The sequence below is a fragment of the Oryctolagus cuniculus genome, chromosome 2 (assembly GCF_051225735.1).
Source record: "Oryctolagus cuniculus isolate XC-2025 breed Fujian yellow rabbit chromosome 2, ASM5122573v1, whole genome shotgun sequence".
NCBI classification, from domain to species: domain Eukaryota; kingdom Metazoa; phylum Chordata; class Mammalia; order Lagomorpha; family Leporidae; genus Oryctolagus; species Oryctolagus cuniculus.
In genome coordinates, this window is record NC_142868.1 from 82,255,001 (window position 1) to 82,276,059 (window position 21,059).

Genomic DNA, 21,059 nt, shown 5'->3' on the forward strand with positions numbered 1-21,059 from the left:
GAGATAGAGACAGAGAGATCTTCCATCTGCTGGTTGTCTCCCAAGTTGGCCACAACAGTCAGGGCTGGGCCAAACTGAAGCCAGGAGCCAGGAACTCCATCCAGGTCTCCCATGTAGGTGGCAGGAACTCAAGTACTTGAGCCATCATCCTCTGCTTCCCAGGTGCATCAGCAGGGAGCTGGATCAGAAGCAGAGTAACCAGAACTCAAACCAGCACTCCGATATGGGATGTGGATGTCCCAAATGGGTGGCTTCACTCACTGTACCACAACATCAGCCCCTAACTGTGATTCTGAATTGTTCCTGGAAATGAGGCCCACGGCACATTGATATATGTTATCAGTTGCTGAGAAATTAAAAACCATTATTCAGCAAAGAAAGCAAACAACCAATAGTGTTTTATTACCACCAGAGAAATACTGTTTATTCTGTTTTAATGAGCCATAAAAATACCACTTCATCTTTTTTTTTATACAGTGAGAAACAAGCATCATAGAAAATGTCAGCTCTTTATTAAAAAAAAAAAAAAAAAAAACCTTATGTGCTCGGAAGATTTTCTTCTATTTCCTCCTGTAAAAATCCTTACTGGATGAATAGATGCAGGAAGGAAGGTGCTTTACTTTTCCTGCTTAATGTGTTGAAAACCGACCAGGCATGGACACAGTCCTAATACCTTCCATTTTAAAGCTAAGTAAGAGTATAGCTCATCCACCTGGCCGGGGGCACTCTAGGAAACATAGGTCTGGAGAGGGAATTGCTCCAGTTGTACAGCTGATTGGTGCTAGGGTGGGCTGGGCAAGACCCCCAGCTTTCCAGGGAGGGGTCTGGCCACCACCCCTTGGTTGGCTTTGCTAACAGCTGAATCAGGAGTGATTAGGAAGACAATGCTAAAGCAGTAAGGGTCACTTTACCATTTCTTTTGAAATGCTTTGGAAATAGGTGCAGCTGAATGTCTTAAAAACATTTGCAAAAAGTGCAATCACCAAGCCTTCACCCCTCAGTGCTAACTCAGAGGCTGTAGAGAACCAAGATTCCCGTGCTCTCAGCTATGTTATACACCTGTACAGAACTTGACTTGGATGCACCTGTCATGTTGGTGTTTTAATCATGATAGTCACTGCTGTTTGTCATTTATTCCTTTATAGCAATGGTCACTGTAATGCCTCTGATCTATTGGTATTAATGATATACCCATGAATACAAGGGTCAAATGGGTCCACTCACACCCAGTAAACCTGCTTCACATCAACACGCTCCTCTTGTATGATCCCTCCCAGGTCCTGCCAGGGCCCATCAAGTGACCAGAGCGTGAGCTCACGGCCTGCAGGCCAGAGGCTGCATCTGTCAAGGGTTGACAGTATTTGTCAACTTACCACTCTGCTTTAGTCCACAAATGGGCCAGAAGAAGACAGAAAGCAGGCATAGCCTGGAAGCCACTTCCAGATCAAGCAAGAAAAGGAAAGCAGGGAGCCCGATTCTGTCAGTGAGGTCAGAGCAAATTGAGAAGAGAGGTTAACAAGCAGGTGCTACTATAGGTCAAGTAGCAAAGGGAATTTGGGAAGCAAGTGGGTGGGGTCTCGGGGGTGGATTAGTAGGACACAGAAAGACAGGGGAACTAAAGTTGCCATCTCTTTTTTATTATTATTATTTAATTATTTATTTGAAAGAGTTACGCAGAGAGAGAGAGAGAGAGGTCTTCCATCCAATGGTTCACTTCCCAATTGGCCTCAACAGCCAGAGCTGCGCCGATCTGAAGCCAGGAGCCAGGAGCTTCTTCCAGGTCTCCCACATGGTGCAGGGGCCCAAGGACTTGGGCCATCTTCTACTGCTTTCCCAGGCCACAGCAGAGAGCTGGATCTGAAGAGGAGCAGCCGGGACTAGAATTGGCGCCCATATGGGATGCTGGTGCTTCGGGCAGGGCATCAACCCACTGCGCCACAGCACCAGCCCCTAACGTTGCCATTTCATGGGAGGAGCTGGGCAGCAGCCAGGGACCGAACAGGTCAGGTCCCAAGGGAAGACTCGGGGAATGGAAGAAGGTACATGCTCTCTGCTCTCCGCCATCTTGGATTCCAGCCTTGCCCTGTGCAGGCAGATGGTCTACTTCTCTGGCTCTGGCTGTATTCCTTAGGCCAAGTCCCGCAAATCACACTGCTCTTTATACTGCCCAGCTCAATAAACACTCCCTATAGGATGCAATTAGCAAGGGAAGGAAGTGGACGTCCTGGTTTAACCAGAGTAGTAGAAATTATCCTTGGCCATCAACAGAGATTTGGAGCCAGATTACATTTTAAAATGCTTAATTCACCAATTTCTTTTGAAAACTATCATTTCCGTAGAAGCATTTCCCTAATCATTCAAAGTTCTCACTAAGGGCCAGCAGTGTGGCATAGCGGGTAACACTGCCTCCTGAACAGTTTTTTTTTAAATACTATTTGTTGAACTCTTTACTTAGTATAGTGTTAATTGTATGTGTATAAAGTTAATTAAAAATAGATCTTAGTAAAAAATAAGAATGGGAATAGGAGAAGAGGAAGAAGGGTAGGAGGGCGGGTATGGAGGGAAGAATCACTATGTTCCTAAAGTTGTATTCTGAAGTGTATGAAGTTTGTATTCCTTAAAGAAAATGTTTCTGGAGTAAAAATAAATAAATAAAAATAAAAAGGAGAAGTGGAGCAGCCAGGACCTGAACCAGCAATCAAATGAACTGTTGGCGTCACAGTGGCACCACAACGCTGGTGCCACAAATACATTTCTAATCCAAAACTGGATATTTCACAGGAGTGGGATCATATCCTGTAGAGGTTTTGAGTGGGCTTCTTTCACTGAGCACAACGGTATGAGGGTTCGTCCGTGTTATGTTGCAGCATGTGCCACTTGTCCATTCCTCCCTATGACTGAGTGAATTCCTTTGTGTGGGTCTGCCACATTTTTTTACCCACTTATCAGTTGATAGACATTTATATTGTTTCCACCTTTTGGTCATTGTGAAAATGCTGCTATAAACAATCATGTAAAAGAAAAACCAAACAGACACTGCCTCCTGAGGCATCGGCATCCCATATGGGCACTGGTTCAAGTCCTGGCTGCTCCACTTCTGATCCAGCTCTCAGCTGTGGCCTGGGAAAGCACTGGAGGATGGCCCAAGTGCTTGGGCCCCTGCACCCACGTGGGAGACCTGGATGAAGCTTCTGGCTCCTGACTCTGGCCTGGCCCAGTCTGGTTGTGCCTGCCATCCAGGGAGTGAACCAGCAGATAGATTCTCTCTCTCTCTGTAACTCTGCCTTTCAAATACATAAATTCAATAAAAGAAAGTTCTCACTAAAAAAAAAAAAAATTGCAGTGTATCATTGATACAGAAACTTGCACACATCTTAAATACACCACAAAGAATTTTTTTTTCCAACTCATCTGTATTTGTGACAACCTTTTAAAACAAAATCACTTGGGCACTACATTTCCATCCACAAACCTCAGTGACTAACATTTAACAGCTTTACAATACACCTAAGTAGATTTTGTTCTCCTTAATGATACGTTCCTTTGGAAAACAAGTCTCTTGGGAGTTCCTCCCAGTAAGTTTTTTCAGGTTAACCTATTTCTAGAGGATGAGTACATGCAGGATCCATAAGTACAGCACAAAGTTTAAAAGCACATCGCATGAGATGAAACTCAAGCCATTTTAACAAGTGTTTGTCTTTGAAACACCAAAGTATAGCTCGAACAAGACAGGGACAAAAAGATCGGGTCTACTAAGGATCCGGCTGGATAGCTAAACAGTGCAGACAAGGGGTTACATACACCTTACAACAAAGGTTACCTGATCTGTTACAGCCAATGTGACACTAGAAAAGCCTTACTAGCTCTGCTTGAGCCTAACATCACAGGATCACTTACACGTAGAAAGAAATCTATCTTCCCCTTAAGTAGTTGTCATGACACACAGATTGTTTAAAATGTTAACAAAAATAAAGGAAAAAATCTTCAAAAGAATTTATTGTTTATGATTAACTTGCCAAAGTGACAGAGGCTGCAATGGCCAGAGCTGCGCCGATCTGAAGCCAGGAGCCAGGAGCTTCTTCCAGGTCTCCCACACGGGCACAGGGGCCAAAGGACTTGGGCCATCTTCCACTGCTTTCCCAGGCCATAGCAGAGAGCTGGATCAGAAGTGCAGCAGCCGGTCTCGAACCGGCACCCATATGGGATGCCAGCGTTTCAGGCCAGGGCATTAACCCACTGCACCACAGTGCCGGCCCCAAGAAGCACTTATTATTAATAGCTCTGTGATTGTCACAAACTGCTTACCCATTGTCCTATATGGTGAACTTGTTTACTACAATAAATAATGCTGCAATGATTATTACTTTGTTCCTCCCAAGCTGGGCACAGACAAGACTGCATGATCTCACTCATATGTAGAATCTAAAACTTGATCTCACAGAAGTATAGGGTAGAATTGTGAGTACCAGAGGATGGAGAAAGAAGGAGAGTTAGAAAGGTGACAGGTACTGAGTCACAGGAGAAATTCTGGTGTTCCACTGCACAGTAGGGGAACTATAAATAACAATAATGCATTATGTGTTTTTCTAGTTTTAAAAAAAATCTAGAAGAATTTTAATGCTTTCACCATAAAGAAATGACCAATGTCTGACGTGAGAGCTATGAGAGTACTTCAAAAAGTTTATAGAGGGGCCAGCGTTGTGGCATAGTAGAGAAAGCCACCAACTGCAACAGCATCCCACACGGGTACCAGTTTGTGTCCCGGCTGTTCCACTTGCGATCCAGCTCTCTGCTAATGACCTGGGAAAAGCAGTTGAAGATGGCCCAAGTGCTTAGGCCCCTGCACCCACGTGGGAGACCTGGAGGAAGCTCCTGGCTCCTGGCTTCAGCCCTAGCCCAGCCACTACAGCCATCTGGGGAGTGAATCAGCAGATAGAAGATCTCTCTCTCTCTCTCTGTGACCCTCCTTCTCTCTTTGTAACTTTTTTTTTTTTTTCCAGGCAGAGTGAACAGTGAGAGAGAGACAGAGAGAAAGGTCTTCCTTTGCTGTTGGTTCACCCTCCAATGGCCACCACGGCTGGCACGCTGCGGCCGGCGCATCTCGCTGATCCGAAGGCAGGAGCCAGGTGCTTCTCCTGGTCTCCCATGTGGGTGCAGGGCCCAAGCCCCTGGGCCATCCTCCACTGCACTCCCGGGCCACAGCAGAGAGCTGGCCTGGAAGAGGGGCAACCGGGACTAGAACCCCGTGTGCCGGCGCCGCTAGGTGGAGGATTAGCCTATTGTGCCACGGCGCCGACCCTCTCTGTAACTCTTTCAAATACATCTTTTTAAAAAGAAAAGTTCATAGAAAATGCAATTAAAAATAAGTTTATTTTGGTGCAAAATAATTTTGAAATTCACACATAATTTTCCCAATATGCATTTCCATGGACTTTTTGAAGTACCCTCATGCATTTATCCTGGTGATTATCATGTATGCATACACTGAAACATCACATAGTGTGTGCAATCTTATGTATCAGATAAAAATAAAATTAGCCTAAATTTCCTCCCAACTATAATACCACCCCACCCCAGTCCCACTTGTCTCTCTGGTTAGTGTAAAGACTCATTTCAGTGACCTGTTTCTAATGGTCTCAGGGTCCCTTACCGTCTCTTGGGTGAGGCACTGTTTTCCCCCGTTCAAGTTCAAGTTCTCAGCTCTGTGAACCCCGGGCCTGCCCTGAGCTATTGTTTACGTGAGAGGAAATGCAGACCCACCCTGGCTGAGACCACCATTGCTGCTCCCAAGGCCCTCAGCATCAGGGGTGGGTTCTGTGTGCCAAGATTGCGCTTGCTGGTTGTTTGCCTTAATACTAAGTGGTGATACTGACCTGTAACTTTCCAAGTCATCTATTGTTTTTGTCAGGATTTAAACATTAAAGGCTTTTTTGCCATTGAATGTGTTGAAAAGGAATGAAAAATGTTGGTTTTGGAGGCTTAGATAGTTGTATAATACTTTTATGATGGAATAGATATTGTGGGGAGCAACTGGGAGCAACTCGGACTAGACTAAGTTACTGGAATTAAGACTTATTCTGTGCATCTGCTCTCCCACAATATGGCGCTGGGAGAGGAGGAAACAGCTTCTATACAGCTGCCTCCAGTTCAACCAATAAACTGTAGGACCTGCTCCTGATTGGAAGAGAGCAGCGTACTTGGCGTGTGGGCAGCCGAGTTGGGATTGGTGGAAGAGGACTATAAAGGAGGAGAGAGACAACATGCACCAGGAACATCTAAGGGGAACGTCTATCTGAAGGAACACCTGTGTAGCCCCCAAGAGAGCTGGCCGGCGGTGTGCCGCTCCCCCGCGGAAGTGGGGAAAGTGGCAGGGGGCCCGCCCCTCCACGGAGGTGGAGGGACGGCAGCCAACCCGGGAAGAACCAGCAGCAAACCCGGGGAGGGCCGAGCAGACGAAAGAACAGCGCAGGGTCCTGTGTCGTTCCTCCACGAAGACGGGGAGCGACAGATATCACCCTAATAAGAAGACAGTTGTAAGCAGTACACAAATAAACACTTTTTTCTTTTGAACAAGCATGTGTTTCTTTCAGTGAGTAGCACAAAAAATATAATTAGTACACCAAATACAATTTCATCAGTGTTGTTGCTTGGAAGGAAGGTTTTACTTACTTTTACTTTTTAAAACAAGTATCATTGTTTTACATTCACACTTTTAAAAAATTATTTTTTTAAAAGGCAGAATGATAGAGAAAGATCTTTCATCTGCTGGTTCAATCCCCAAATGGTCACAACAGCCAGGGCTTGGCTAGACCAAAGCCAGGAGCCCGGAACTCCATCTAAGTCTCCTGCATGGGTGGCAGAAACTCAAGTACCGGGCCCATCATCTGCTGCTTCCCAGGTGTATTAGCAGGGAGCTGGATTGGAAGTGGAGTAGCCAGGACCTGAACCCACACTTTCATATGGGATGTGGGCCTGCCAAGCAGTTGCTTAACCTGCTGTACCACACCACTGACCCCAGAAGATAAGTTCTTAAAAGTAAGTTGATTTAAAGAAAGACAGTAATTATATTTTAGTAGAGGTGGCCCACAGCTGAGGCAAGGCGGTGAGGGTGCTGGTTATATGACGTTGTGTCAGTGTAACTTGTAGGTCCTGGTATCTTTCTGTTGCTGTTACCATTTTAAATCCAGACCAAGGAAGAAACTGAGGGAGTTATTTAGCATGTGCCAAGAAAAAGGAATCAGACCCACTGTCCAAGTCTTAGTAAAAGATCATCTCTTTCCTGTTCTCGGTTTCTGTGTAATATTCGCACGAGACGGTTTTGCACGTAACGAGTACGTAAGTAGTTATCAAGCCTTAGGTGGATCCGCACTCCAGCAACACACTTCCAAGAATAATATCAGCCTTCCCATTTTTAGACCAAGTGTTTCAAATTTCCACATTTTGACCAGATATTTCAAATTTCTGAAATCAAAGGATGGGTTCAAACTTATAAGCTGGTCTCAAGTTCATGTAACATACCAATATAATAGCATGACTGAGGTTTGGTTTTGTGTCACTCAAGTTCACGTTCCAGGATCAAGGGGGCCAACTGGATGTTTGGTTTCTGGGAGTCCATGCATGTCCCATTTGCTCTCTTGTTCCCAGTACCTTGTGCTCTCTGCATCGCTTTCCTTAAAACTTTGCCTCCACATGTAGAAAAGGAGGCCCTGAAGCAAGAAGCCATGTCTTTTTCTGTTTTGTATTCTCAGTACCAACAATAGGAGCTTGTATGTAGTGACGGTAGGAAGTGTCTTTATATACACTGGTGACAATCACAGGGATTGCTGCTTAAAGTAGCCACACCAATTTCTAAGGCAGGCCATCAGGTGTATCCATCCAATTCCTAAAACATCCTTACATTATGGAAATGTTCAAACATGCACACCATCCGTGTGTCATCTGGTACTTTCTAGTCTCTCTCACAGATGCATAAGAAAAAGCAGGAAAAGAAGTCAGGTAAATTTGGGGACTGGCATTGTGGCACAATGGGTTGGGCAGCTGCCTTCAACATCGGCATCCCATATGGGCACCAGTTTGAGTCCTGACTGCTCCACTTCTGATCCAGCTCCCTGTTAACGCACCCAAGAAAGCAGCAGCAGATGACCCAAGTGCTTGAGCTCCTGCACTCATATGGGAGACCTAAAAGGATTTCCATGCTCCTGGCTTCTGCCTTGCCAAGCCCCAGCTGTTGCGGCCATCGGGAAATGAACCAGTGGATGGGAAATCTCTCTATCTCTCTCTCTCTCTCTCTTTTCCTCTCTCTTACTAACCCTACCTTTCAAGTAAATATTTTTTTAAGAAGTTAAATTTGTGCTTTCTCTTTGCCAATAGAAAAAGCAAAGTACAGTACACTGCAGGAAAGACACTGCTGTATGAATTACCCAGCATCCAGAGTGAGGAGAGGCTCCTGACCTCCACGGCCACCATTATGTAGGCTATGATGAGCTGAGTGTGGACCCAGGTGATGGTTCTATAGAGGAGCCTCAGGGGCCAGGACCTGATAAACACATTGGCAAAGGTGTGAATCAGGTAGTCCGCTTCCACCATCACAGCCCAGCAAAGGAAACCGAACACCTGTCCGGGATGGAGTCCGTGCCACCAGGCAGAGAAGGCAAAGGTCTGGAACAGTGGCCAGACCCTGCGGCGCTGGAAGATGAGCCGCCGGAGCCACTGAGCTGTGCTGTGGTTCCATTTCCTTGTGAACAGGGCTATCCTGTGGGTTGTTTCGAGCGTCCAGATGTCCGCATCCGGGACATATCCATCCTCACCAGGGCTCTGGCCAAACCCAGTCCCAAAGCCTGCAGCATGGAGGAGGGACTCATCCAGGATCCACTGGGAGTAGTAAGTGAGTTTGAAGAGCCCGGCTGTGGACCACATGACGTAGACGCACTCGAGTTGCCGGCAGTGGCTCAGTCCTGCCCCCGTACTCACCAGCCCCCTCATGGCCACCTTTAGGCTCTCCAGTCCGAGGATCTGCAGCCCCCTCCAGGACAGGACCCAGAAACAGTGCCTGGGACCCAAAGAGCTGGACCTTTGAACACGAGCCTGGAATCTCTGGAAGGAACACAGAGGGCCTCCGAGGAGAGCAGGGAAAAACAGCAAGTAGCTGAGATAGGGCAGTGCTTTCCCCAGATGCTCAGCCAGAGAGCGCCTGCTGCCGACACCTCCTGAGGCCGCCTCCACTTTCCCCTCACAAATGTCCAGTGAGAGGGACGTGACCCTCTGGGTCAAGAGCATGAGGGACGAAAGAGCGATGCAGAACCTGAAAGAGATTTTTCTTAGTGTGAAAACACTCCCTATTTACTCTCTTTTCCATTCCAGTCTGTCACACACGACCACACAGCAAACAGGCAGCTCCGAAGAGTTCAGGTTAAGTGCCTGGGCTGCAGTGCCCCAGCTGAGACTCCAGGAAGAATTCAGAGCCACACTCCGCCCCGGGCAGAATCAACAGGTACGTGAAGACGTTCATCACGAGTCATGGATGCAAATGTGGATTGTAATATTTCTAAGAATGGCTTGCAAAGATTAGGACCAGTGACTTCGGAGAAGTTTGCCAAAGAAACAGAACTTTAGGAGTGATGAGATTACAGGAAGCTGCAGGCTGTAAATCCTGCAAGATTCTGCCTGGTTTGGGATTGGTCCTGAGGCATGGGTCAGAGTGCATGGTGAGCGGCTGGCAGTTTGAGGTGTGTTCTTCACCCATCTCCTGTACACGTACCACTTCATTGTCAAAGCTCCTGCTGACAAGATTACTGTAGAAGGGAGGGCTTTTTGCCACAGCCAGATAAACTGCTGGAGACATTTGAGGAATAAGCCAACAGATGCAAGTCTCTCTCTCTCCTTCTCTGTCTCCCTTTCCAATAAATAAAACTCTAAAAAAAATTATTGGGGCCAGCATTGTGGAGCAGTGGGTTAGGCTACTGCTTGCAACACCGGCATTCCATATGGGAGTATAGGTTCAAGTCCCAGCTGCTCTGCTTCTAATCCATGCTAGTGTGCCTGGGAAAGCAGCTGAAGATGGCCCAAGTGCTTGGGTCCCTGCCACCCACTCTCTCTCTCTTTATAGATTTACTGATTGGGGCTGGGGCGCTTTGGCATAGCAGATCAAGCCACCACCTGCAATGCCGGCATCCCATATGAGCACTGGTTCAAGTCCCGGCTGCTCCACTTCCAATCCAGCTCTCTGCTATGGCCTGGGAAAGCAGTAGAAGATGGTCCAAGTCCTTGGGCCCCTGCACCCACTTGGGAGACCTGGAAGAAGCTCCTGGCTCCTGCCTTCAGATCGGTGCAGCTCTGGCTGTTGCAGCCATCTGGGGAGTGAACCAGCGGAAGGAAGACCTCTCTCTTTCTACCTCTCTCCTCTCTCTCTCCGCCTCTCCTTCTCTCTCTCTGTAACTCTGACTTTCAAATAAATAAATAAATCTTAAAAAAAAAAAAAAAAAGATTGAGAACAGTGAATGAAAACTACAGGCGCACACTCTACAATCGGGACTGTCGGCCTGAAGAGAGAATACAACTGCTGCTGTTTCCACCTGTGTGTCTGACGGAGTACGGAGGGTGTTAGTGAGCCACTTTCCTGCCTTAACCGGGAGCCAGGCAGCCTCCAGGTGCCATCCACGCCTACTCAGTCACCTTCAGTTCTGGGCTGAGGGGTCCCCCACGAAATCCACGTGGTAAGGGCCTTAACCCCAGGACTGGCGAGTGTGGCCTATTTGGGAGACGGGATCTATAAGCAGGTGGATAAAATGGCTTCCAGGGTGAGCCTCGACTCCATGACTGGTGTATGTAATGACTCTGGTCCATTACACGCCATGGACCAGAGGGAAGGCTGCCTGCACACACAAGTAGGAAGACGACCATCCGCAGGCCAAGGACAGAGGCCTTAGAAGAACCTGTCCTCTGGACGCTGTGACCTTGAACTTTTCGCCTCTGGAACTGACAGGAAACAAATCTCTGCTCGGTTGTTAGGCAGCCACGGCAGCCGGACACGCCTTCCCATTCAGGTCTGGCTCCGCTTTCCGCCTGTCCAGCCAGAGCCAGTTCTACGGCCCTCCCAGCCCCCACGGAAGTCCCGATTCTCTACTTCCGGGTCACTCAGTAGGCCCCGCCCACCTGCCCTCTGGCCTTTTCCTCAGAGAAGCAAGCCGGAAGGCTTCGGTGGAAGCCGAAAAGGATTCTGGGGGTGGTAGCGGTGGCAGAAGTGAAGCAGTGGCAGGCGGGACTCCGAGAGGGGACCGACCTCCGCTCTCTGAGAGACCACACAGCGGGGCCAGCGTGTGCTAACCAGAGGGAGCCGGGATCACGAGGACGCCATTTCCCTCAACCGTGGTGACCGCACTGACTTGTGAAAAACGCCCGGCAAGGTGGTCGTTAGCTCTTGTCTTCCTTTTTCTAGATTGGGTGACCGTCCTTCCTCCCGAGGAGAGGAAACAGCTGAGTCTGAACCAAGAGAGACCCCCACTTCCGCAGCTGCTGGGGCCGCCACCATGAGCCGGCAGCGAGGGTCTCCAAAGAGTCGCACCTGCTGGCCGCGTGTCCCCGCCCGCGCTGAGGGCAGCAAAGTGCTTCTTAGCCATTGCAGGCACTCCTGGCTCAGCCTCCCACTCAGCACAGTGAACTAAGAGAAATGCCAGATGCCGTGCTACCCGGGCAACACGCAGCTATGAATCATTGTTGAATCACTTTGACCTTCACTATCTCCGACTTAGAACAGGCCTTGCGAGCCAAGAACTAGAATCTCACCACCGCCACCACTACCACCCTGATTTTTTTTTTCCCCAGGGAAAGAATTTGAGTCTGAAAGGTTAAATGACTTCTATTCAAGGTCAAACCCACAGAGAAGAAATGAGCACTCAAATTCAACACCTAGGTTCTCTCCGGGAGAACCATGCGGCCAGCAAATCCCCAGGCAGCTCAGGACAAGCAAACCAAGGTGTCGTGTTACCTCGTGGAAGGGGGCTCCTGCAGGTAATGCTCGGTGTACTGCAGCCCCAGGTGGCACAGGGTCTGCCAGCCCATCTGGAAGAGGAAAGTCCATCTGTGAACTTCCGGTGGGCTGAGTGAGGAGACCAGAACCACGGCGCAGACTGCGGGCGTGAAGACCAGCATGGCGTAGAGCCCCATGGCTGCCACGGCCAGGGTGCCTCCTCCGGCCAGCAGAAAGAGATACCTGAAAGAAAGGGGACAAGTCTGTGAGACTGACTCAGAACCTGTGACAGATACATGGCTTCTGAAGTCTTTCCCCGGAACTCAATGGAGGGAGGAAGCCATGTAATTGTCCAATGGAAACCTTCCTTATGGCCTTCTTTGTTTTTTGGTTTTTTGTTTTGTTTTGTTTTTGACAGGCAGAGTGGACATTGAGAGAGAGAGACAGAGAGAAAGGTCTTCCTTTGCCAGTGGTTCACCCTCCAATGGCCGCTGCGGCCAGCGCGCTGCGGCCGGCGCACCATGCTGATCCGATGGCAGGAGCCAGGTACTTATCCTGGTCTCCCATGGGGTGCAGGGCCCAAGCACTTGAGCCATCCTCCACTGCACAACCTGGCCACAGCAGAGAGCTGGCCTGGAAGAGGGGCAACCAGGACAGAATCTGGCGCCCTGCCTGGGACTAGAACCCGGTGTGCCAGCACCGCAAGGTGGAAGATTAGCCTAGGGAGCCGTGGCGTCGGCCCCTTATGGCCTTCTGATGCAACTAAACGTGGGAGAAAAAGCCAGGAGCAGTTTTGCTCCCTCAAGAGACAAAGCTTGATTCCTGCCTCAGTGACCCTGGGAAGCCCTCTCTTTTCTGTCCACCATTCCAGTGATTCCCTCTCAAGGCAACCCATGCCTGCCGTTAACAGTCCTGTAGCCATGCTCATAGGGCACCGTCAAAACCTACGGCTGGGGTTGGCATTGTGGCGCAGTGGGTTAAGCCATACCTGCAATGCCAGCATCCCACATAAGCACAGGTTCTAGTCCCAGATGCTCCAGTTCTCATTCAGCTCCCTGCTAATGTGCCTGGGCCTGGGAAATAGTGAAAGATGGCCCAAGTACTTGGGCCCTTGCCACCCACATGGGAGACCCAGATGGAGTTCCTGGCTCCTGGCTTTGGTCTGGCTCAGCCCTGGCTGTTGCAGCCATTTGGGGAGTGAACCAGTAGATGGAAAATCTTTCTCTCTCTTTCTCTGTTTCTCTCTATAACTGCCTGTTTTAAATTAACCTTTAAAACAAAAAACCACAAAGACCTACTGTCCTGTAGTCTGACCAAAGTGATGTGAATCTAGCGTTGAGGATCTAGAAGAACTCTGAAGACGAATGTCTTTCCTTTTCAGGGTAACACTGCCCTGAAGCTTTGGGGGAGGGGCCTCAATATCTCCCTCCAGCAAGTGTTTGAAACCTAACTTAGAAAGTCTTTGTAACACCCATCATCCTTGCACTGCACTTTAGATCTTATGAACTAGTGTTCTGGCTTTTAAAATGCTATTAAAATTTGTTAATGCTCTCATGGGAAACCTGCATAATCCCTGCAGGTCGCATCACGCAGCATCTGCCCTCTATTTTGCCTTTCTTCATTCTGTCCTTGGGTTTCTTTGGCCCTCGAAGTCTTTTACTTCTCATACAGGCCGTGTCTTGCCAGTCTGTGATTGGGTTCATTTTTCTTTGTGAAATCCAAGGAATTGTCAGAAACCTCAATATAATCCTGGTTTCTAAAATAAGTGAATCTTTAGGAGATGGCCCTTTGGCCATGGATTTTCACTTTACAAAAGGATATTCCACAAAACATTTTTTTTTTTTAAAAAGATAGAGACTGTCTCTAATGCATTGAGGTTCCTAGATATTAAAAAATTACAGGGAGAGGCACCAAGATGGCGGAATAGGGAGGGAGCTTACTGCTATAGTCTAGGGGAAGATAGTTAAAAAAACTTGAACAGAGTGCAGTCTCAGGGAAGAGTTAGGGAGAAAATGGCAGAGGAAGCTCCACTCAAATTAGAGAGACACTAGGATCCACGTGGAGGGTGTGAACGTGCACAACTCAGGACCCCAGCAGCCAAGAGCCTCAGCGCCGGCTTTGGAGAATGAGATGAGACCAGACTACAGCAGCCCAAGATATGGCAATAAAGCTGCGGGAAGAGCCTGCTGTGAGCCTGGCTTGGAGCCCTGTGGAGGATGGTATATCTCCCAGCCTAGAGGCAAAAAAAAGTAAGGCACATTTCTCTCTCCCAACCACCCAGCACTGGTGTCCTGCACCTAGCCCAAAGCAGGCAGGTGCCATTTTGGACATATGTAACTGCTGTGGCAGCTTGTGTCTGTGTGCCCAGCAACGAGCCGACAGGAGATGCCTGAGTCTGGCTGGGAGAACTGACAGGGGGCTGGGTGTGAAGTAACACTTTGATAGTAGGGACTCGATTTTAGAGCACCCAAGACTCCATCTTGAGAAAGCATCCCCCACCGTGAGATTCTGGTCTGAAAGTTTTATCTAAAAATCAGACAATAACAGCACACTGCATTCCCCTTGGCTAGCATGATCGCTCAAGCTTGAAACAGGCTGCACCTGGATTAATGTGAAGATTGTAATTTGTCTATTGTCACGATTGTAATTGATATTAGATTCACATAGGCCTTAGGTCAGCTTAACCCTAGTAGCCATGTATTCCCCCCAGCCGACCCCAATCCTAGAAACCATGTATTCCCCCTCCCCGCCTTGTGTTTTTTGCCTTTACAAACCCTGTTGCTTTGAGCTTCAAGGTCAAGAGTTCTTTAGGGGATAAGCCCGAAATTTTATCAAAGTGTGGTGCTCATCTGTTTGCACTTGCTCAGGTACAACAGGTGCCCATAAATGTGGGAGCCTTGTGTGCTGGGACTGTGAAAACACTGTGGCTGCATGGGAGAGCACAGGGTGTGTCTGGGTCTTTGGGCAGTCACTGTGGGTGTCTCCACATGCTCGGGGCTCCCTGATTCCCTGGTGAAGGTCATTGCTGTGGGATCTGTGCTCACACCAAGGACTGCATGGATCTAGTCCCAGTTGCCCCTCTTCCAATCCAGCTCCCTACTAATGGCCTAGGAAAAGCAGCAGAGGACGGCCCAAATGTTTGGTCCCCTGCTACCCACATGTGAGACCCCAATGAGGTTTCTGGCTTCATCCTGGCCCAGTGCTGGCTGTTGCAGCCATCTGGCAGTGAGCCGGTGGATAGAAGATTTCTCCCCCTCTGTCACTATAGCTCTACATTTCAAATAAATCTTAAGATAAAAAAGATGCCTGTGCATATCAGAGTATCTGGATTCAACATCTGCCTCGTATTTCTGACTCCAGCTTCCTGTTAATGCATACCCTAGGAGACAGTAGTGATGGCTCAAGTAATTGGGTATTTGCCACTCACACAGGAAACCTGGATTCCAGGTTTGGCCATGGCCCAGTCCTAGCTGTCATGGGAATTTGGAGCGTGAACCAGCAGACAGGCGCTCCCTCTCTCTACTTCTCAGATAAATAGCAAATAACTTTACAGTTATAAATGTAACATAACATATTAGATATATAGATACAATTTATTATATACTATATATATTAATATATAATATATTAGATAGAATTTTACTGAAAATGATAAAACTTCATGAAATTGGGATTGCTCAAGGAATCTAGAATCTGCATGGATGTACACATCAGAGGATTCCTGTACCGTCTCAGCATCCATTGTCCTCATAGTTTAATCATTCCCCACTTAATGTGAACCTGTCACACTTTGAGTCAATGCAGACATGATGTCAATTTCCCGGCCGGTTTTCCTCTCTTACTCGTATTCAGTATCACACAACCAGTAATCAGTGGCAGTAAGTCACCACCAGGTGTAATTAATATGCAGTCTTCACACCTGAGGTCTGTCCTGCTTTCCTGGCCTGCTAGAGTACTCCTAGATGGAAGAGCAAAGGTGACCCTCTCGCCTACCTGGCACGAGCAGAAAAGGAGTCCCAGATGCAGAGATAATTAAACAGTAGTGCAACAGGAAAAGCAGCTCCTTGGTAAAGTGAAACAGGGTGGAGGAAGAACAGCTGCAGCCAGTCCATTCGGAACCGGAACCGAAGACGCCGTCCTTTCCAGAGTGCTTAGCTGGGGGCTTCCTCAAGGAGCAATGTCAGCCAGGCACTCTCTGGTCTTTTTATACGGTCTTCTTTCAGGAAGGCCTGGCTAAGCAAAAACCAAACAGAAGCACTGCAGACAAGCAGTATGGTAGCTGGCTTGCTGATAAGGGGAACTGCACCATGGAAACCCAAACATATCTTGGGGTCATATTACTAATATGTACTGAAGACACCGCTTTCAGAAGTTGCGGCTTTGTTCGGTTGACACAGGACACTGTTTGCCTTTCCAGCCATCATACGTCAAACTGCCATATTCTCTTCACCAAGTTAATGAAAAATCTCATTTTCTAGTTGAGGACGGACAACTCCCTGCATGGCAGGAGGAGAGAAGGTAGGCTCTTGGGGCAACGTTTAAGATGCTTGGGGTGGGAGTTGTGGTATAGCGGGTTAAGCCGCCACTTAAGTGACAACAGCATTCCATATCAGTGCCGGTTCAAGTCCTGGCTGTTCCAACTCGGCTTCCTGCTAATGTAGCTGGGAAGGCAGAAGATGCCCAAGTACTTGGGCCTCGACCACTCATGTGTGAGACCAGGATGGAGTTGCAGGTTCCTGGTTTCAGCCTGGCCAGTTACCGGCTGTTGCGGCTACTGGGAAGTGAACCAGCAAATAGAAGACTTCTCTCTATATATCCGTCTCCCCCTCTCTGTAACTCTGCTTTTCAAATAATAAAAACAAATCTTAAAAAAAGATTCCTTTCCTAACACCACTCTCCTGGCCTTGTGCTACTCTCTCCTCTCATATAAGCACCAATTATGTATAGCATGCTTGGATTTCAAAAATTGTTTGCATCAAAATAAACTTAATCTTTTCATTCCATCTTCCACAAACTTTTAAAAATGTGCTGGTGTCTATTTCTCCCTTAGTCTATTGGCTGCCCCCTACAGGCCATATGTGAGCTCTACAAAGGAGGGACCATTTCATTTATTGGTATATTCCCAGCATATGTAACAGTGTTGTGTACATACCATGCTCAGGAAATACTTGTTAACCTTATAAAGGTTTTGAAGAAGCGAAAATGTGCGAGGAAACATTTGAAAAGGATTTTACCTCTGGGATGTGGGTAATCCAGGAAGACTCTCCTAGAGGCAAGATAAGAACAACAAGATCGGGCTATCCACCGAGCCCTGAGCACAGCTGGGCTGGCCCTCATCAGCTGTTTTTCATCTTGAAAGGCACACCAAAGCAGGCATCCTTCTTTTTTTTTTTTTAAGATTTATTTATTGTATTTGAAAGCCAGAGTTACACAGAGAGATAAGAGGCAGAGAGAGAGAGAGGTCTTCCATCCGTTGGTTCACTCCCCAATTGGTCGCAACGGCCAGAGCTGCACCAATCTGAAGCCAGGAGCCAGGAGCTTCTTCCAGGTCTCCATGCAGGTGCAGGGGGCCCAAGGGCTTGGGCTATCTTCTACTGCTTTCCCAGGCCATAGCAGAGAGCTGGATAGGAAGTGGAGCAGCTGGGCTCAAATTGGCGTCCATATGGGATGCTGGCGCTTCAGGCCAGGGCGTTAACCCACTGCGCCACAGCACTGGCCCCACAGGCATCTTTCGGTAAAGTAGAAGGAAATATATCCTGATACAGGGGCAAGGACCACCTCTTACTGGAGACAGCTCTGCACAGGGGAGAAAACCTGGAAGCCTCTGATTCGCTGGGGACTTGGAGAATTCACTGAGCTTCCTTCATCTTACAATTCGATACAACGATGCCACTCCAACGGAACAAAAATTACATAAAGCGGGTAAAAGCATAGAGCGTACAGCTGGTTGGCTGAATGTAGCTGAAGGTAAAACAACTGAGTAATAAAATACCTGAGTATTATTGGGCTATTGTTACGGTTTGACTAGAATTGGCTCCCAAACCCATGCAGATGCTGAACTCAGAGTTTGATGTCGATGGCTGATGGATTAGGGTGAGGCTGGATCCATTCAAGGTGACTGAGGTGGGGCCCTGGCAAGTGACTGGATTGGATGAGGTCACTGGGGTGGAACCCTAGATTTAAATCATGATGGCAATGTGGGGAGACACTGTTACAGGAATTCACAGTCAGTTCTTTGCCTCACAACAATGAAGAATTACAATGTGGATAATAAATGGGAGTGAGCAAAGCAAGTGAAATAGATTTTGTTGAGAAACAGAGACTCTTGCTTGCCCGGAGGGGTCCATCCAGGTCTGGGCATTGGGAGCTTATATAGGGAGTGCATGCAGATCAACTAATCAATTCTTCTACTTAGTTTCAATATGTCAGAGGCCTGCTTTGTATTTTTCTATGTCTCCCACATAATGGTCATGGTTCCTGACCAGTTAACAAATGTTACCATGTCAACCACTTGGGAGATGTGACTGTTGAGAAATATTGTTGACCTGACCAGTTAAGGTAGCTTATGCCTTACCTGGTCAGTGGCTACGCACTTGGGACATGCTGCTTTGTGGTGTGTATACTGTAGTGGATAAACAAAGAATCACCTGCAGAGAGGGAAAATTTCAAAAGATTTTGGAGAACCAGGGATATTTAACATGGCTGTCTATAAGAGGACACTTCCAAAGAGATGGGTTGCTTATTCTAGGTCACAGAAGCAAGAACAGTCTTAGACAAATACAAAACAGTTCACAGGGATGTAGACTGAACAAGTTGACATCCTATCAACTACATTAAATACAAGCACATCCCACAGTAAGTATATTTTTTATGTATAGAAGAGTTAAATTGCAGTTGACTCATTATGAAAAATGATGTTTTAGATATCTTAAAATATTTACTAATTCCTATTTGTACTTTTTGTTTTCTGGATTCAGTACTTTACTTTCCTTGTTTTTTCTTTCTTTTGTTAAAATTTTTTCTTCATTTTTTGGAATCAGTACATTTTATTTTCAGGTCTGAAACATGTTTTACATCCCTGAAAAGCTTATAGCCCCTAGACATCATACCTAATGCTGATAAAAGGGTCCTTCTTCTTCTTCTTTTTTAAAGATTTATTTATTTGCTTGAAAGGCAGAGAGGCAGAGGCAAAGACAGAGAGGGAGGTCTTCAATCCACTGGTTCACTCCCCAAATGGTTGCAATGGCAAGAGCTAGGCCAATTTGAAGCCAGGAACTTCTTCCTAGTCTCCCATGCGGGTGCAGGGATCCAAGGCCTTCGGGCCATCTTCTAGTGCTTTCCCAGGGCATAGCAGAGACCAGATCAGAGGAGGAACACCGGGACTAGAACCGGCACTTAGCTTTATCTGCTAAGCCATAGTGCTGGCCCAAAATGGTCCTTCTTATATGCATGCCATGAAAGTCTTTCAAGTTAATTTAGATAGACATTGTAAATAGATGGGTGTTAAATGCTTGGTGACAACAGGATGTTTTAAATTCATGCATACACCTATTCAACAAGTTTTTGTAGGGAGTAACAACTGTGCACCAGGCATGGTGGTTGGTGTTCAGCAGAATGACAACAAAACACATGGTCCTGGGGCGGGCGCTGTGGTGTAGCGGGTTAAAGCCCTGTCCTGAGGCGCTGGCATCCATATGAGCACTGGTTTGAGTCCCAGCTGCTCCACTTCCGATCTAGCTCTCTGTCATGGCCTGGGAAAGCAGTGGAGGATGGCTCAAGTCCTTAGGTTCCTGCACCCAATGGGAGACCTGGAAGAAACTCCAGGCTCCTGGCTTCGGATTGGCCCAGCTCCAGCTGTTGCAACCCTTGGGGAGTGAACCAACAGATGGAAGACCTTTCTCTCTGTCCCTACCTCTCTTTCTCTGTAACTCTGTCTTTCAAATAAATAAATAAATCTTTTTTAAAAAAGAAGCAAAGGCCGGCGCCACGGCTCAATAGGCTAATCCTCCACCTGCGGCACTGGCATACCAGGTTCTAGTCCCGGTCGGGGCGCCAGATTCTGTCCCGGTTGCCCCTCTTCCAGGCCAGCTCTCTGCTGTGGTCTGGGAGGGCAGTGGAGGATGGCCCAAGTGCTTGGGCCCTGCACCCGCATGGGAGACCAGGAGAAGCACCTGGCTCCTGGCTTCGGATCAGCGCGATGTGCCGGCTGCGGCACAAAGGCCACGGCGGCCATTGGAGAGTGAACCAACAGCAAAAGGAAGACCTTTCTCTCTCTCTCTCTCTCTCTCTCTCTCTCACTGTCCACTCTGCCTGTCAAAAAAAAAAAAAAAAAGCAAAATAATGATTAGCAATTTTTTTTAAAAAAGATTTACTTATTTATTTGAAAGGCAGAGTTGCAGAGAGGCAAGAGGCAAGGCAGAAAGAGAGAGAGAGAGAGAGAGAGAGAGAGAGTCTTCCACCTGCTGGTTCACTCCCCAAATGGCAAAAATGGCCGGAGCTGCACCGATGCAAAGCCAGGAGCCAGGATCTTCCTCTGCGTCTCCCACATGGGTGCAGGGGCCCAAGGATTTGGGCCATCCTCCACTGCCCTCCCAGGCCATGGCAGAGAGCTGGATGGGAAGTAGAGCAACCAGGACTCGAACTGGCACTCATTTGGGATGCTGGCACTTCAGGTGGCGGCTTTACCCACTACACCACAGCAACGGCCCCTGGGATTTTTTTTTTTTAAACCTTTTATTTTAAAGGCCAAGAGATTTGGAAAGTCAAAGAGGGCACAACAGAGAGACAGAGCCCATCTGCTGATTCACCCTTCAAGTTCCTGTAATAGTCCTGCTAAGCCAGGCCAAAGTCAGGAGCCAGGAGCCAGGAGCTCCATCTGGGTCTCCCACATGGGTGACAGGGACTCCAGTACTGGAGCTGCTGCCTCCCATGGTGCATACCAGCCGGGAAGCTGGCACGGGAAACAGAGGAGGACCTGAACCCAGGCACTCCAATATGGGATGTAGGGCACCCCTAGGCCCACTGCGGGATTTGATTTTTAAGGGGTGATTTTGACTACAAGATGACTTCGATGAGAGTTGGAGGTGGAAGATAG

General features: G+C 47.8%; 1 protein-coding gene across 2 annotated transcripts in view; it reads right to left on the minus strand.

Moving 5' to 3' along the window:
• Positions 1–16,568, minus strand: part of MBOAT4 (membrane bound ghrelin O-acyltransferase MBOAT4) — a 35,683-nt gene extending 19,115 nt beyond the window's left edge. The window contains exons 1-3 of one of the 2 annotated variants that reach the window (XM_070069510.2): positions 15,959–16,568; positions 11,984–12,208; positions 3,988–9,301 (exon numbers count right to left, since the gene is read on the minus strand). In XM_070069510.2, the coding sequence (XP_069925611.2) occupies positions 8,311–9,301; positions 11,984–12,208; positions 15,959–16,077 (1,335 nt within the window). In that variant the 5' untranslated portion in view covers positions 16,078–16,568 and the 3' untranslated portion in view covers positions 3,988–8,310. Of the gene's footprint in view, positions 1–3,987; positions 9,302–11,983; positions 12,209–15,958 lie in introns of those variants that run through there. The other variant, XM_089327293.1, reaches the window with a different exon arrangement.
• Between the last annotated feature and the right edge of the window lie 4,491 nt (positions 16,569–21,059).